At 46.3% G+C, this 18,581-nt stretch overlaps 1 protein-coding gene across 1 annotated transcript in view; it reads left to right on the top strand.

Annotated features, from left to right (window-relative positions):
• The window catches only part of AK7 (adenylate kinase 7), a 225,742-nt gene that overhangs the window by 39,293 nt on the left and 167,868 nt on the right, over positions 1-18,581 (top strand). The window contains exon 2 of the mRNA XM_069208273.1: positions 10,213-10,404. Coding sequence (XP_069064374.1) covers positions 10,213-10,404 — 192 coding nt within the window. The remainder of the gene's footprint in view (positions 1-10,212; positions 10,405-18,581) is intronic.

The following is an 18,581-nucleotide window of genomic DNA, read 5'->3' as shown; positions in this document are numbered from 1 at the left end:
AACGGCCCCTGCGATCCAGGCACAAGACAGATAACATTTCCAAGACCCCCACCAGGAAATAAGACTCTCCTGATTGTCACCCTTCTGTCCCACTATGTCACCCTGACCACCTTGAACTGCCATTGCTCCACTTCCTATGCCCCCTTGGACTATGCACCTGTGATACAAAGAGACAGGACTCTACCATGGACATTCCTTCACCATCACCCCAGCCCATTGCACATCCCCCTACACTTATTAGCACTGAAATAAACACCCTTGAATCACAAAACAATCTGGAGTCAATCTGTACTTTCACAAATGTGTTATTACAACCTCTCTGACTAATATCAATGTCAATGTTCATTTGCACATACCAAAGTATGACAGTTGTTGGGCAGCAGTAAACATAGCAGAAGACAGAATGTGGTACCCAGATCTGTGAAAAGGAAAGGCAAAGTGAACTGTCAGGGTCCATACACAGAGGTAAAAAGGCAGAATCATGCAATGTCCTACAGTAGTCTGATATGAGAGGAGCAGTGCCAGTCTCTTACCTGTGTCTCACTGGAAGTATTGCATGATGATGTTGTTTCCGTTGTCAATATCTTCTTCTTCTGCCTCCTCTTCTTCACTGTCCATCGGCTCCACAGCTGCCACAAGACCAACATCAGGCCCATCCTCCTGCAGAAAATGCACCTGGCTTCGCAAAGCCAGGTTGTGCAACATACAGCATGCCACGATGATCTGACACACCTACTTCGGTGAGTAGTATAGGGAGCCACCTGTCGATGGAGACACCAGAATCTGGCCTTCAGGAGGCCGAAAGTCCGCTCTATAATTCTCCTAGTTTGCCCATGTGCCTCATTGTAGCGTTCCTCTGCCCTTGTCCTGGGATTCCTCACTGGGGTCAGTAGCCATGACAGGTTGGAGTAACCAGAGTCACCTGCAAATATCGAGGGATATCTGTTAGACATACACAAACCCTTAGGGACTCTCCCATACCCAGACACCAATTCAAACTGTGCAGGGACCTTGGGCTCACCTATTAGCCACACACGGTGCCTCTTGAGTAGACAGGTCCACCAGGGGTCTGTACACCAGGTTTGACGCCATCTCATCATCTGCCCCAGCGGATGTGCCCTATGGAGGAGAATGGTGAGCAGAGGGTCATATACCACATAGGTTGCACAAGGGTGTTTTGCACTATTGTGATGTAATCGGTGTGTGGCGCTGTCTGTCGGTATTCCTGCCCAAAAGTGATGTGACGCAGTTAGGTGCCCTGCCATGTGCCCACCTCAAAATGGCAGCTGCCTGACCTGAAAGGAGGGACAAGGGGAAATGAGGTAACTGCGCTGGCGTTGTGCAGCGTTGCGGTAGGCGGACAAAGACCGCTGCGCAATTCAGCATTGATTTTCATTGGACCCTATGGGTTCCAGGAGCCAATGATGATGTAAGCAGTGGTGACGGCACGCACCGCTGCGGATGTGACCACCATTTTCTATCTGTTAACTCACTTGATATCTGACCTTCAACAGGAGAGGACCTACACTGCAAGTGCTGCTGTGACCTGAGTCTGGCAGCAACAATGGCTACAGTGTGTGGGGAAAGGGCCCCTGCCTTCACCGCAGAGGAGTTGGACAACCTCTTGTATGGGGTCCTCCCCCAGTACACTCTACTCTACGGTCCTCCAGACAAACAGGTGAGTACACTGTGTGCATGGTGGATGGGACATTAATGTATGGAGTGGTGTGGATGGATGATACATGGGGGGGGCTGTGGCCTGCATGTGAGGATGGTCAGTGTATGTGTTTCAGTGCATGGTTGTGAAGTTGTGGCCAATGAGTAAGAATAACCGGATGGGGGAGTAAAATCCATTCTTAATTTACCTTTCCTGTAGGTCAGCGCCCACCAGAAGAAGGGTATTTGGCATGCCATTGCCAAGGAAGTGCGGACCCTGGGTGTCTATCATAGACGGAGCACCCACTGCCGCAAGAGATGGGAGTACCTGCGCCGTTGGAGCAAGAAGACGGCTGAGGCCCAGCTGGGGATGGCCTCCCAACGTGGAAGGGGTGCCCATTGCACCATGACCCCCCTGATGTTCCGGATACTGGCGGTGGCATATCCAGAGTTAGATGGGTGCCTGAGGGCATCACAGCAGCCACAAGGGGGTGAGTACAGTCTCATTCAGCTGGTTCTGCGTGCTTTACGAGGTGTCTGGGTGGGGGAAGTGGGCTGTGGGTTTCCCTAGGCCAGGATTAACTTGCTAGGGTAGGTCCCTTGTTAGGCAGGCTCTGTGGCACTCCAACCCCAATAGTGGTTTTGCCCATCTTTACCTAGTCAGGCTCCTGTGGGTTACAGGTGTGCAGCAAATGGGCTTAAGCATAGTCCCCCATGGGCTGGTGATTTTCCTAATAACTGTTAGTGCATGGCCAAGTGCATAGGGCTGCTCCCTGTGTGTTGTGTCCGCCAACGGTGGTGGTGTTGCTAGCATTGACGATGTGTCTCCTCTGTCTTTCCCCCCCTTTTTGTTTCGTCACCCTGTCCTTGTGTGCATCAGCATCATCTGGTGGAGGAGCAGTGGCACCGGAGAAGGAGGGAGCTGCAACCTACATGGCCCAGGAGGGTGAATGTATGGAGTCTAAGGCACCAGTGGAATGGAGGGCGAGGGGAGCTCCACGACGGGGACAGGAGGGGACACCAGCGACAGCGACTCCTCCTCTGATGGGAGCTCCCTTGCGGTGGCGGGCACCTCTGTGCCCACCTCAACAACAGGTACAGCCGCCACCCCCCTTAACAGCACCGCCCTCCCAGCAACCCCTCATCGTGTTTCCTGTACCCGCTCACCCAGGAGGGTGGGCATCTCCTTCGCCCCAGGCACCTCAGGCCCTGCCCCAGTCAGCACTGCTACCCTTAGTGTAGAGGCTATTGACCTCCTGAGATCCCTCACTGTTGGGCAGTCAACCATTTTGAATGCCATCCAGGGTGTTGAGAGGCATTTCCAACAAACAAATGCATACCTGGAGGGCATTCATTCTGGCGTGGTGGCCCAACAGAGAGCATTTCAGGCTCTGGCCTCAGCATTGATGGCAGCCATTGTCCCTGTGTCCAGCCTCCCCCTCCAACCTCCACTACCCCGACCCAATCCCCTCTACCTCAGCCTATCCCAAGCACACCATCAGACCAGCATGCACACACATCAACAGACAAAAGTGGCTCAGGCAAACATAGGGCCAGATGTACGAAGCCTTTTGCATGTTGCACACTGCGAAAAACGCAGTTTGCGGCATGCAAAAGGCCGAACGCGATGCTCATTCACAAATTGCGAGTCGGTACCGACTCGCAATTTGTGAATGCGACTCTGTAGGAAAGTACCATCTTGCCTGGCATGTTACCCCCATTTTTCACTGTATATATGTTCTTTTAGTTGTATGTGTCACTGGGACCCTGGTAACCCAGGGCCCCAGTGCTCATAAGTGTGCCTGAATGTGTTACCTGTGTAGTGACTAACTGTCTCACTGAGGCTCTGCTAACCAGAACCTCAGTGGTTATGCTCTCTCATTTCTTTCCAAATTGTCACTAACAGGCTAGTGACCATTTTTACCAATTTACATTGGCTTACTGGAACACCCTTATAATTCCCTAGTATATGGTACTGAGGTACCCAGGGTATTGGGGTTCCAGGAGATCCCTATGGGCTGCAGCATTTCTTTTGCCACCCATAGGGAGCTCTGACAATTCTTACACAGGCCTGCCACTGCAGCCTGAGTGAAATAACGTCCACGTTATTTCACAGCCATTTTACACTGCACTTAAGTAACTTATAAGTCACCTATATGTCTAACCTTTACCTGGTAAAGGTTAGGTGCAAAGTTACTTAGTGTGAGGGCACCCTGGCACTAGCCAAGGTGCCCCCACATTGTTCAGAGCCAATTCACTGAACTTTGTGAGTGCGGGGACACCATTACACGCCTGCACTACATATAGGTCACTACCTATATGTAGCTTCACTATGGTAACTCCGAATATGGCCATGTAACATGTCTATGATCATGGAATTGCCCCCTCTATGCCATCCTGGCATAGTTGGCACAATCCCATGATCCCAGTGGTCTGTAGCACAGACCCTGGTACTGCCAAACTGCCCTTCCTGGGGTTTCACTGCAGCTGCTGCTGCTGCCAACCCCTCAGACAGGCAGCTGCCCTCCTGGGGTCCAGCCAGGCCTGGCCCAGGATGGCAGAACAAAGAACTTCCTCTGAGAGAGGGTGTGACACCCTCTCCCTTTGGAAAATGGTGTGAAGGCAGGGGAGGAGTAGCCTCCCCCAGCCTCTGGAAATGCTTTGTTGGGCACAGAGGTGCCCAATTCTGCATAAGCCAGTCTACACCGGTTCAGGGACCCCTTAGCCCCTGCTCTGGCGCGAAACTGGACAAAGGAAAGGGGAATGACCACTCCCCTGACCTGCACCTCCCCTGGGAGGTGTCCAGAGCTCCTCCAGTGTGCTCCAGACCTCTGCCATCTTGGAAACAGAGGTGCTGCTGGCACACTGGACTGCTCTGAGTGGCCAGTGCCACCAGGTGACATCAGAGACTCCTGCTGATAGGCTCCTTCAGGTGTTAGTAGCCTATCCTCTCTCCTAAGTAGCCAAACCCTCTTTTCTGGCTATTTAGGGTCTCTGTCTCTGGGGAAACTTTAGATAACGAATGCAAGAGCTCATCCGAGTTCCTCTGCATCTCTCTCTTCACCTTCTGATAAGGAAACGACTGCTGACCGCGCTGGAAGCCTGCAAACCTGCAACATAGTAGCAAAGACGACTACTGCAACTCTGTAACGCTGATCCTGCCGCCTTCTCGACTGTTTTCCTGCTTTTGCATGCTGTGGGGGTAGCCTGCCTCCTCTCTGCACCAGAAGCTCCGAAGAAATCTCCCGTGGGTCGACGGAATCTTCCCCCTGCAACCGCAGGCACCAAAAAGCTGCATTACCGGTCCCTTGGGTCTCCTCTCAGCACGACGAGCGAGGTCCCTCGAATCCAGCGACTCTGTCCAAGTGACCCCCACAGTCCAGTGACTCTTCAGCCCAAGTTTGGTGGAGGTAAGTCCTTGCCTCACCTCGCTGGGCTGCATTGCTGGGAACCGCGACTTTGCAGCTACTCCGGCCCCTGTGCACTTCCGGCGGAAATCCTTTGTGCACAGCCAAGCCTGGGTCCACGGCACTCTAACCTGCATTGCACGACTTTCTAAGTTGGTCTCCGGCGACGTGGGACTCCTTTGTGCAACTTCGGCGAGCACCGTTTCACGCATCCTCGTAGTGCCTGTTTCTGGCACTTCTCCGGGTGCTACCTGCTTCAGTGAGGGCTCTAGGTCTTGCTCGACGTCCCCTCTCTCTTCAGGTCCAATTTGCGACCTCCTGGTCCCCCCTGGGCCCCAGCAGCGTCCAAAAACGCCAAACGCACGATTTGCGGCTAGCAAGGCTTGTTGGCGTTCTTTCGGCGGGAAAACACTTCTGCACGACTCTCCAAGGCAAGAGGGATCCGTCCACCAAAGGGGAAGTCTCTAGCCCTTTTCGTTCCTGCAGAAACCTCAGCTTCTTCTGTCCAGTCGAAGCTTCTTTGCACCCGCAGCTGGCATTTCCTGGGCATCTGCCCATCTCCGACTTGCTTGTGACTTTTGGACTTGGTCCCCTTGTTCCACAGGTACCCTAGATTGGAAATCCACAGTTGTTGCATTGCTGGTTTGTGTCTTTCCTGCATTATTCCTCTAACACGACTACTTCGTCCTTAGGGGAACTTTAGTGCACTTTGCACTCACTTTTCAGGGTCTTGGGGAGGGTTATTTTTCTAACTCTCACTATTTTCTAATAGTCCCAGCGACCCTCTACAAGGTCACATAGGTTTGGGGTCCATTCGTGGTTCGCATTCCACTTTTGGAGTATATGGTTTGTGTTGCCCCTATCCCTATGTTTCCCCATTGCATCCTATTGTAACTATACATTGTTTGCACTGTTTTCTAAGACTATACTGCATATTTTTGCTATTGTGTATATATATCTTGTGTATATTTCCTATCCTCTCACTGAGGGTACACTCTAAGATACTTTGGCATATTGTCATAAAAATAAAGTACCTTTATTTTTAGTATAACTGTGTATTGTGTTTTCTTATGATATTGTGCATATGACACTAAGTGGTACTGTAGTAGCTTCACACGTCTCCTAGTTCAGCCTAAGCTGCTCTGCTAAGCTACCATTATCTATCAGCCTAAGCTGCTAGACACCCTATACACTAATAAGGGATAACTGGGCCTGGTGCAAGGTGCAAGTACCCCTTGGTACTCACTACAAGCCAGTCCAGCCTCCTACAGACTCGCAAATAGGAAGGGGTGTTCCCTTCCTATTTGCGACCGCATCGCCATTCAGAGTCGCGGTCGCAAACCAACTCGCAGTTACCACCAGTGTCACACTAGTGGTAACTCATTCGCAAAAGGGAAGGGGTCCCCATTGGACCCCTTCCCCTTTGTGAATGCTGAAAAAAACGAAACCAAATGGTTTCGGTTTAGTTTTCATTTTGCAGCTTGTTTTCCTTTAAGGAAAACGGGCTGCAAAATGAAAAAAAAAACTGCTTTATTGAAAAACCAGTCACAGACATGGAGGTCTGCTGACTACAGCAGGCCACCATCCCTGTGAGTGCAGGGACTCGCTATGGAGTCGCAAACTGCGACCCACCTCATGAATATTGATGAGGTGGGTCTTTGCGACCCCATAGCGAGTCGCAGAAGGGGTCAGAGACACCTTTCTGCATCCAATTTTGCGAGTTGCAAATTGCGAGTCGCTCAGACTCGCAATTTGCAAGTCGCAAAATTGGAGTTTCCTACATCTGGCCCATAATCACCACGCATCCCACAGGCATTCACACAAGCACCATACCCATGCAGACACACCAACATCCACTGCCTCCACTGTGTCCCCCTCCTCCACGTCGCCCAGCTCCCTCCCAGTATTGTCTCCACTCACACCTGTATGCACTACATCCTCAGCCACTACCTCCATTACCAGCATGCCCATCACCACACACCGCTCACGTGCAATCACCACCCCGACTACCATGCACACGTCCCCTGTGTCCTCTCCCTGTGTGTTTGTGACCCCTCCTCCCAAAGTACACAAACGCCGGCACACACCCACTCAACAGCCATCCACCTCACAACAGCCTCCAGCCCATGCACCTTCACCCAAACTCAGCAGACGTACACCTCCTACAACCACTACCTCTTCCTCCACTCCCAAACCCCCTCCATCTTCCCGTCCCAGTGTGTCTAAAAAACATTTCCTCGCTTCCATTGACCTCTTCCCTACACCTCCCCAGATTCCAGACCAGCACCTCAGCCACCAAATCCTCATCCAGTGTGGTCCCTGCAAGTCCGGGAACATCGAAGGCGGTACCCATCAGGGCTGCTAGTGTGCCACCTAGTGAGGTCAAGGACCACCCTATTCTGCCACCTGCCAAGGTAAAGAAGGGGCCCGCGTGCCGAAGAGAAAAGCCGCACCAACCACCCAGCAAGGCCTCTTCCAGAACCAAAGAGGACAGTGCCAAGGTCCCAGCAGTGACTTCCAAGGTGGGGAAGGGACACAAGGGCAAAGGGAAGTCAGCTCAGGGCACGGAGCCTCCAGGTGAGGGACTGGTGTCACTGAAAGCAGACACTGAAAATCATTATGGGGCCCTGTTAGGGGGCCCCTGCACTGCCCATGCCAGTGGCATGGGCAGTGCAGGGGCCCCACGACACCCGTTCCCGCCAGCCTCCAGGAACAGGCTGGCGGGAAGGGGGTCGGAATCCCCATGGAGGATTCCCTGGGCCAGGGGTAAACCGGAGGGAAACCGCCGGTTGCCCTTTTCTGACCGCGGCTTTACCGCCGCGGTCAGAATTGCCCATGAAGCACCGCCAGCCTGTTGGCGGTGCTTCCGCGGCCCTCTGCCCTGGCGGTTTCAAACCGCCAGGGTCAGAATGAGGGCCTGTATTCCTACGGCTCCTCTGCTGCACTGCAATGAACAATTGATGTTCTGTATTCCACCATACATTAACCTGAGCTCTGCCAGCTGGCATCTGGCTGAGGCTACCATAGTACTATATACTGTAAATGGGACAGCAAGGGTAGTGCCTTAAGCATGGGCATACTCTCAGCGGCATTGTCAGGCTGCGCAGCAGGTGCATGCCACGGAGCACATTCACTTTCATGATAATGCCTTATCACAGCACTTAGCCCCTCATTATGAGTTTGGCATGTGGGAAAGGCCTCTCGCCAAACTCCCGCAGTCAGGTTACTGTCAGTGTGGTCCCCTTCCCGCGGCCCCTATTAAGAGTTTCCCTCTGGGTTGGCCCTGCAGAAAACAGCCCACAACATTTACGCCGCCTCGTAATTGAGCCGGCGGCAATGTTGCGGTGCATAGGGTCATAATGAAGGCCATAGTCTCTAAGGTGAGAGACCCACACTATACATTGTATAAATATATTAAATGTTCACTCAGTGTTAGACTATTCTTATGCTATTTGAGGAAAAATCCCAGTAGCCTTGGGGCAGAAGTGTAAAGTTAGGACTGGGTGGACCAAGGCATCCTATAAGAGTGCTGTCAGCACACACATTGTAAGTTTCCTAATAAAGATGTTTGGTACAGATGTTTCTAGTGTCTGTGCTCTGTTGAAGGGAAATGGTGTTGATACTTTGTTCCTCGTCTGCTAAAATACCTACTCTTCCACTCTTATTTGCATATGCATTATGTCTCATACTGTACACTTCACCTTAAATATAATTCTTGGTTTGAGTACGCATCCCGCTCAGCACGATTTGTTCTAGTGATTTTCAGGCTATATATACTCCCCCGCTTGTGACTAGTCTTAGTCACACGAGGCACTGGTGGTTGAGCTTTTTACCCCGTTGCTTGATTTTTCTATATGTTGGTCAACCCTGTGTTCACGTTCCACTTCATACATTGGTATTTATGTTCATCTATTTCACAGCCTTGACAAAGTCTGGAAGACGAAACACGTGTAGGCTGTTTTGCTGTCTTGGACGTATATCATACATGGTCATCTGACTGGGACTGTGACCATTTGCTTTCACCTTCAATACATTTTCTTGTGTCACCTACTTACCTGGACTTCGACTGAATTCTTGAATCACCACTTGGATATACTACATGAACATCATATGTTTGGTGTGCCCTGGCCTTTGTGTTCTTATCGTTTAGGTTTCCACTCACTGCCTTCAGTGTGTGAGCCTTTTGACACCTGAGGTGGCAGGTGTTTGGCTAGCCTGGCACCCACTACTAATATTTGCTCCAGTAAAGGACTACTACTGATGGACATTTGTTTAACTTTTGTTGATGTGCAAACGCCTTTGGCATTTTCCACCTTTTTTGCACTTTCATTTCACCAATGACATCTACGTTGTTCTCGACTAAGTTTAATACAGAACCTCCAGACAGCCTCAGCATGTCGCCTGTAGCTCCAGGGAACAATTAAATGGTGAGATGGAGGCTTTACACATAAGCAAACAACTTTGACTAAAAATGCTTAAAGATTATTTGATGTGTACAAACTTTATTGCACTGAAATGTATGTACAGAGACAGTTGAAACATAGCCACTTGTCTCCAAAATGTAATACATGTTTTATGTTTAAATCTTCTAAATAGCAGACCCCAAAATATACTTATTGCCGAAACATCAGTAATCATTATGATGTCCCTGATTTGGATTTATCCACTAGAGAAGCATTTTTATGGTGGAAAGAAAAAATATGTTTATGAATTGGCTCTGGAGTTATCAGAAGCCCACTCAGCTTTTTAAAAAGGTAGAGTTAGGACTGTTAAATAGAGCTTTTAAATCTGTCTAAAAGAAACCATCTATATAAGACATTTTCTTCTTGTGTCCTTTTAAACCCTTTAAAACAGGTACTTTAGTGTGTCACCAATTTCAGTTAAATTGTTTTCTGCTTTTTAAAAAATAATTTTTCATAGCTTTCTTATTTCCAATGTTTTGTTGCACCCACAACTAAACAATACACCAACATTTTGATGTAGGAGTCAGTTAACCAATTTTCCTGGTTTCAGAGATATCACCTCTTTCCCAGCTCCACTCACAAACCTAATGAATAATGTATGTTTCAATCATGTATTTTTGTTTTTGAGTTGTAGTGACATTAGCAAACTACTCAATATATGTAATGTATGTCCTTCCATTTTTCAGTATTTGTCTACCTGTGTGGTTGGTGCATCGCTTGAAGATGCTGGTGGAGAAGAAGAAGAAGAAGAAGAAGAAGAGGGAGCAAGGTCTGTTCGGACTGAGATTTCCCCTGGTAAAGAAGGAATGTTCCAAATAGTTGGAACTCTCTCCAAGGAAAATGGCAAGAAACCAGATTTTTGTTTGGAAACATATTCGGTAAGCTTTTCTTTTTCCACATATACATCACAAAAGTGAAGAGATTCCAGTCAAAGACTATTTGTAAGTGGTGTTTGATCCAGTGTAACATTAAATATGTGCTTCTTTCAAGTGGAGAAGCAGACAAGTTAATTTCTGAAATAATAGCAATGTGTGTCCTCTGCACATGTTGAGGACATACACCACTCACTGATATTTTGCCCAGTTACTATAGCAGAAATATATTTTCATGTAGGCATCTGTTCCTTCAGCATTTGTGTTCTTCTGGTGCCATCTATAATTAAATGGCTCACAAGTAAATGCTGCCAGTCGAGATGTTGCAAACAGTTACTCTCATTGAAAAAAAAAAACTCAGACCGCAATAGGCTTCAGTCATGATAGCTTGGTTTTATGATCACCGCTTAATGGTAGGGAGTCTCTCACAACTGTGTTGACAATCACAAATGCAGCACCTCAAGGCTATGACAAATATTTGAAACTCCAAAATCCTGCATTTCACTGAACGTTGAGCAGCACCACTCATTTACTTTTCCTGTATTTGTATGCTGTAATTGCATTTACTCACAATATTGAGCAGGTTTTAAAAAAATGTATTTTCTCTTAATAAGTAGTTGAACTTCTTTTATATGCTTTAAATTACAATATCTAGACTGACAGATTGGACTATTGCATTTTGATCTACTATAAACCCACAAAGATAATGACCAAGTTGCAAAATATTTAAAACAATACAGACAGAAAGAGTGCCCCTTGCTCATCTATAACAGCTAGGTTCCTCTTAGAGAAAATAACAAGTTCATCATCATCAACACATCGCTTTATTCGGTTAATTTAAACCATCAAAGTATAAATCACGCAGTACAAAGATTAAAATTTTAAATCGTAAAAATCTTACATTCAAAACTACATAAGAAGTGTAAAAACATAAATACTAAAATCAAGGTGGTATTTCTCTTCACACAATGCATAGCTACCTAAACCCTGTTCCTCAAATTAGCCAAAGTATCATCCAGCAAGATAACATCCTAATCATAGGGCCTCGTAGTAATAAAGAAGAATTTTTTAAGTGGCAAATTCGTATGTGCCATGCAGCCGCAAGAAAGTTGCTAATTGCACAGAACAGGGGACAAGAAGTATCCCTCATCATAATCCTTAAGGCATCCATACAACATCTAATCCCGCTGTTCTTGCAAACTGGGCGTAGCCAACTCTGACGAGCAATCCTGTACGCTGCGCATATGAACATAAAATGCACAATGGTTTCGGAAGAACTGCTACAGCTCGGGCATAAATCAATTCTCGGAGCAGAATCCCGAATATTACCAAAAGATTTAAGAGGTAGGCATCCGTATCTGAACTGAATATACAAACTTTTACTTAATGGATCAGTAATAAGATCCATAAACAGTTCGAAACACCGATGCCACTTGGTGTCAAGAAATTGAGAAGTCAATCTGCCATGAGACGAATGTAGCAGATAGTTTTCCCTGACATACGCCCAATAAGCTGTTTTTAAATGATTCTTCTGCTCTTTCCATAAATTGTAAGGATGGCTCCAGTAGTTACTAAGACCCAGGATGTGGAGCCATTTTGAGATGTGTTTGAACCAAGGAATGGTAAGCACGTTGGGTCTGTCTAGAATGTCTTGGATGGATTCCTTATATGTAAGTAGCTCAGGAGTAGTCCAAACACGTACCCAGAAAAGCAGTGGTCTTAAAGCTATAATATCTGAGATACGTGCAAGTCCGCGGTCCCAGAACATTGGTAACAAAGGAGCATTTCGTGGACAAAGCCAAGAGTGATCTTACAAAATTATTTTCTCCTATTGAAAGTTTACCAACATTCGAGTATCCCCAGACTTCTGCCCCGTAAACCACAGCACCCTAAGCCTTTGCCCAATTAATTTTTACTGCTGGAGTGACTCTCTCAATAGTCGACTTGTGGAAACACAGAATTGCCCCAGATCTATGTGCCAGGAGGGCTGAGCTTTTATCAATCTGGGCCTCCCACTGCATATCCTTACTAATTCTGAGCCCCAGGTAATCAATGGAGCATACCTTACTCAATGGGGTCCCTTTGTGAAGCATGGTATATCCTTTGGTGGGACCACGTTCCCAAGGTCATAACTTTGGTTTTAGTGTGATTAAGCTCCAACCCAAAATCATCAGAAAACGAACTAAACCTGTCCATTAATACCTGTAGGCCCATCGGTGTTCGGGAGATCAGAAGGGAATCATCAGCGAATAGCAGGATCAGGATTTTTGTGTTATTCAAAGATGGTGCATCATTTTGATAATCAGTAATAACTTGCACTACCTCATTGATGAACAGAATAAAAAGAGTTGGAGCAAGGACACAACCCTGTCATACCCCTCTCCTGATATCTATTCTATCAGTGAGTTCCCCCTGGTTGCCCCATCTTACTTGTGCATAAGTCTTCTCATGCAATCTTTGGATTAAATGTACTAGGTTCTCTGGGGTACCAATTTTGTTCAAAACTCCCCATAATATCTCTCTTGGCACAAGATCAAAAGCAGATCTCAAGTCTACAAAGGCCACATATAATTTCTGTCTGGCTAAGGTGACATACTTCCAGAATAGTAGTGACAACCTGAAGACTTGGTCACTAGTATTGGTTTTTGAGTGAAATCCAGCCTGTAGAGGGGATAGAATCTTGTTCTTCAGAACCCATTCCATAAGTCTGGCCAAAATTTGTTTCGCAAAGATCTTTTGAAGAATGTCAATAAGGCTAATCGGTCGATAGTTCGCTGGCAAACCTACATCGCCTTTCTTGTAAACAGGAATTATTTCTGCACCGTGCCATGAATCAGGAAAGGGACCACCTGCTGCTATAGCATTGGACAATAAATTGATATACCATGCCCATATAATGGGTTCAGATTTGAACAAATCCCCAGGTATCTTGTCAGGGGCTTTAGCTGGCCTCAGAGAATTAATAGCATCTGTTGTTTCAGCTATTGTGAAGACAATGCTTTCAGAGGAGCTGTTTGTGGGAACTACATCATCATCATATCTGATTACCTTAGGGTCATGCAATACAGGATAGGCATATATTTCAGAAAAATGGGTCACCCATCTGTCAGGTTGAATATATGAGTTGATGGAGTCATTTCCCCCTCTCGAACTGCAAGCCAGCAATCTCCAGAAAGAACCATCATCCTGATTTTTAACTGCAACCAATAACCTCTGCCAGATTTCGTCTTCCCAGCTTTTTTTTGCTTGCTTCAGGGCCTTAACATATTTAGATCTAGCATCCACAATATCCTCTTGAGTGAGGTTTTTTAATGCTTCATTTAAATTAGATCTTGCTTGAGCACAGTCCTTATTATACCATTCATTAGAAGAGATAATATCAAGTGACCGCCTTAGGGGAATTTCTTCATAGAAAATACCCCGTAGGGTATCCACCAATTCTTTATGAATTGTCAAAATAGGAATAGTAGCAACCTCTTGTTCCCCAAAAAACGAAAAGAAATTTAAGAATGATAAATAAATATCCCTGATCTGATATGGATTTGCTGCCACATTTTGCCAGCTAACACGAGTTTGTCTATGATTCAGTCAAAGGATTGGGACGTTAGTAATCTCTGTGTGTCGCGCTCTTAGAAAAACTTGGTTGGTTAGTACAAGATACAAGGGATTGTGATTGCTGTTGTGGTGAGGAATAATTTCCATATCTAATGTACTTGACCAAAGCCTGATATCCACCAGAATGTAATCCATAGTACTAAAGGAAAGCCCTCGCTTAAACGTAAGAGCACAATTTGGGTCGTATCTAGTGCGACAGTTACATTCTCTCAAACCATATTTTAAACAGAGGGAGGCCAACTGCATGGATACACACGATGCAGGAGAAGGAGCCATTTCCTTAGGTTGAGGGATGCCCCATAATTCGTCTTCCTCACTAATTAAGGTAGTAATAGTGCTATCAGGTACAAAAGAACAGTTAAAATCACCTGCAATCATCAAAAGATCTGAAGGATCTAAGGACTCTACAAACTCAGTCAGATGTGTGAGTATCCTAGATTCAGTGGTACTTGGAACAGTCCTTGCATATACATTTAGTAAAATTATACTAAAGCAAAGGACAAAATGTGAGTTGTATACCCAACAAATCACGAGAGTTAAATTCAATCACAGAGTGATCGCAGTCTAGCCTGTTATTCAGTGAGATCATAAGTCCTCCTATCCGTCTGCCAAATCCTCTGGTAGCAGATTGGGCAGGAGAGAAATAAGACGTGAAACCCTCTAGATGGTTCGATTCCGCAGCCCATGTTTCCTGAAATAAACAAATGTCGTATTTATTAACAAAGCCCATCCATTCTGGATCATCTAGCTTTGACTCTATTCCCTCAATATTCCAGGACATAACATTTAGTTTTGGTAGTGGGATCACCGATTGAATTCCTGTTTGAGGTGCAATCATTAAACTCCCTTTACATTCTACCTGACATTCTCCATTTATTGTAATTGGCGTTTTTGCATGAGAAGCAGAAAGTCAATCCAAATCGGAAAGTGAAGGGGAATGATTCTCAGCCTTGGATGATGAATGGATATCTGGCAGGATAGCGACTCCATCTGCCTGATTTCCAGTTGAGCAACAGCCTCTGCACATCTTGCCTCCAGGAGGATGCCTGCAAAGTCTGAATACCGACTTCCTACCGGATCCTAGGGAACTGGTCCGTGCATCAAAGGATATGAGGTTATTAACGATACTACTATCATGAAAAAGTCTGGAAATAAAATCAAAGTCCGACCCCAGTTGATTATATCTGCGGACCTCTTGTAGATTGGGCAGGAGAGAAATAAGACGTGAAACCCTCTAGATGGTTCGATTCCTCAGCCCAGGTTTCCTGAAATAAACAGACGTCGTATTTATTAACAAAGCCCGTCCATTCTGGATCATCTAGCTTTGACTCTATTCCCGCAATATTCCAGGACATAACATTACGTTTTGGTAGTGGGATCACCAATTGAATTCCTGTTTGAGGTGCAATCATTAAACTCCCTTTACATTCTACCTGACATTCCCCATTTATTGTAATTGGCATTTTTGCATGAGAAGCAGATAGTCAATCCAAATCGGAAAGTGAAGGGGAATGATTCTCAGCCTTGGATGATGAATGGATATCTGTCAGGATAGCGACTCCATGTGCCTGATTTCCAGTTGAGCAACAGCCTCTGCACATCTTGTCTCCAGGAGGATGCCTGCAAAGTCTGAGGACCGACTTCCTACCGGATCCTAGGGAACTGGTCCGTGCATCAAAGGATATGAGGTTAATAACGATACTACTATCATGAAAAAGTATGGAAATAAAATCAAAGTCCGACCCCAGTTGATTATATCTGCGGACCTCTTGTATATCGGACCGGATGACAGAAAGACAATTCCTTTGTGTGCGTATCCAGAAAATTACTTTATTGGTAAGAGAATCTTTAGATTCTATGTTACCCTGAGGCAACCTGGATACCCCAGTTAAATATATGCAGTTACCATCCCTCCTTCGTCCATGTGTTCCTTTCGGATCAAGCAATTGTGTGGGTCTCACGGAATCAAAAGAAGAAGCTCGAGGAGGGCTTACATGAAAATCTGCTCCATGAAATCTCCCAAGGACTTTGTTAGAAGCTGTAGGACAAACAGTACCTAGATCCCGCTGCCCAACAGAGCACACGTATTTAGTGGCACCAGGTTTAAAGGTTCGCTCATTAGCATTATTAATGGGCTGGCAGGATGGCCTGCCATTAGTTCCTCTGACCCAGTTGCAAATAGGAATGGAAGTCATTTTGCCATTGCAATTAGATGAACTAGAATTGTTGGTACTTGTTAATGGATCAGGTTTAAAAACATCCTCACCATCCAAATTACCCTTGGGTTCTCCCCTCTGTTCTTTGTGATCAGAAATTTTATTCAGAAGTGTTATCAATAGTGAGTTAGTATCATCCAGTTTGTGGGAGATAATTACCAATTGAGAATCTTCATTACTACCCACCTTACAAGCCTGAATCCCCTTATCAGGTCCATCTGCAATTAAAATTTGAGGGCATTGTGGTCTTGTATTGCTAGAAGAGAGAACCAAAAACCTATTAGAGCATGGAATGTCAATACTAGACGGTGGCTTAGAGCTAAGGGGTAAAACATCCTCGGCTTGAAGACGTCCTGCTATTTCAACGGATAATAAAGATGGCGGAGACCTCTTTGGAGGAGAGGGGAGTATATCCTGAAATTTAGGAGGGGGATGCAAATCCACCTCGACCTCCATTCTGGGCATAGATGTTTTTTTCTTAAAAAGATCAGGAATCTTCTTAGGCGGAGAGGTATCTAGATTGGAAAGAGCAGCGATGGAAGGACTCCTCAATATTGCCTCGACCTCTTCAAACAAAGAGTCAATTGTTTTAAATTGGTTTGAGTTTGTGGCACAACGCCCAACCAAGTTCTTATCAGGCCGTTTTTTAGATTTCTTAACCCCTGCTAGGGGTGCTGGTACATCAGCAGCCTTCCGCTTCCCCATATCGTAGTTCTCTGTTGAATACGCACTCGGGAGTATTGGCCCAACGCTAGACTCCCACTAGTAGTGGCATGCAGTAAAAAGATGGGGAGAACTCAAGGGACTAATTAACCCTTGAGCTACAGTTCAGCACCCCTTCCTATGGCAAACCACTACAGTCACTACTGTCAAAGTACATGTAAGAGCCCAATAGCCACGTACCGTGCCAGCAGGAATTGATACTTCATTCTTAGGGGGCTGGCCTCTTCCAGGCGTTGACGGGCGCGTCCCGTGCAGCGGTGATGTGCGGCGCGCTATGAGCGCCCGCGATTAAGGGGCCGCCCCCCCTGGCAGCCAGCAGGAACAAAGGGATCCTGGGACTTGGTGTCCCACCAGGTCCCAACAACAACGGGAGCAGGCAGCAATGATGTGCGGCGTGATATGAGCGCCCGCGATGAAGGGGCCGCCCCCCCCGGCTGTCAGCAGGAACAAAGGGATCCTGGGACTTGGAGGCCCACTAGGTCCCAACAACAACGGGACAAGTTATTCTCATAAGCAGAATGGGAGAGGCGACAGAGCAATGCCACAGACAGTCACTCTGTCCAGTGGTATGGATGAGAGCAGATCACCAGTGCTGATATGTTATTGGACTTAGCTTCCATGTGAAAATGTGAGTTCTAGTGTGATCCCACAAACGTGATGTGTTGTAATGTTTGTCTGCAGCTTGATTCCTGGTTTTCCTGAAAAAGGGCCATCCTTCATTTGTGCTCCTGGCAATGTACTAATGTGCAGTGTCAGAGAGAAAACAGTTAGTCCATGCAACAACCTTAAATTTACTACAAGTAATTGAGTTAGGACTTTATGTTTTATATGATTAAAGTGCATCATTTTCCTTTGTAATTGTTAATTATTGCTTGTATTTGTATAGTAAAGCCAGGTAAGAGAAGAGAGCAGTGTAGTTTAAAAAGCATTGCAAAATGTTGGGGTTGGGCGTGAAGAATGGGCAAGTTCTGTAGCCATTGTGACAACGAAGAGACCAACAAAATGGAGCTAGTTTTCCCTTTGTGATAGATGAAAGGGCAGAGAGAGAGACCTGGCTCTGCATCCTCCAGGATGGGAAGAGGCCATGCTCATCTGCCACTGTGACAGTTGAGGGAGTGCAAGGTCGTCAGCTAGGATGACAGAGTAAATTAACTCAGAGGTTAGTTCTGCGGTCAGTGTGAAGGAATACATACAGGAAGAAGATGTTCTGAATCCATTATAATGGAGGAGTGCCAAAGTATATGAAAGTGCAAATTATAGCACGCAGGCAGTTCTCAACACACCTATCATACACCAGGTGACTGAAACACCTCTCCTCATATTAGGCCATCAAGTATGTGATCATCCACCTATCTACCAAACAATTTGCTTTCAACCCTTGGTTCTTGACTTCAGGCCCTTTTTATGTGTTGATTACTAATTCGTTTGATTCCTTTGCAGCGTTACCTCATGTTTTATCAATATTACACTTTCAGTAATTGAGGTTTGATGTGGTGCAAGATACAACATCCACACAAACTGTCTGGGCTGGATAAGCTGAATGTTGCCTTTGGCTCTACACCATTGTGAGCAAAAATAAAATATGTTTAAATTAATACCCTTTGGTTTCCTTAATGAGCTATTTTTAGT

The sequence above is a fragment of the Pleurodeles waltl genome, chromosome 9, assembly GCF_031143425.1.
Source record: "Pleurodeles waltl isolate 20211129_DDA chromosome 9, aPleWal1.hap1.20221129, whole genome shotgun sequence".
Taxonomy (NCBI): domain Eukaryota; kingdom Metazoa; phylum Chordata; class Amphibia; order Caudata; family Salamandridae; genus Pleurodeles; species Pleurodeles waltl.
Note: the sequence above shows the minus strand (reverse complement) of the source record. Positions and strands in the feature narration are given on the sequence as shown.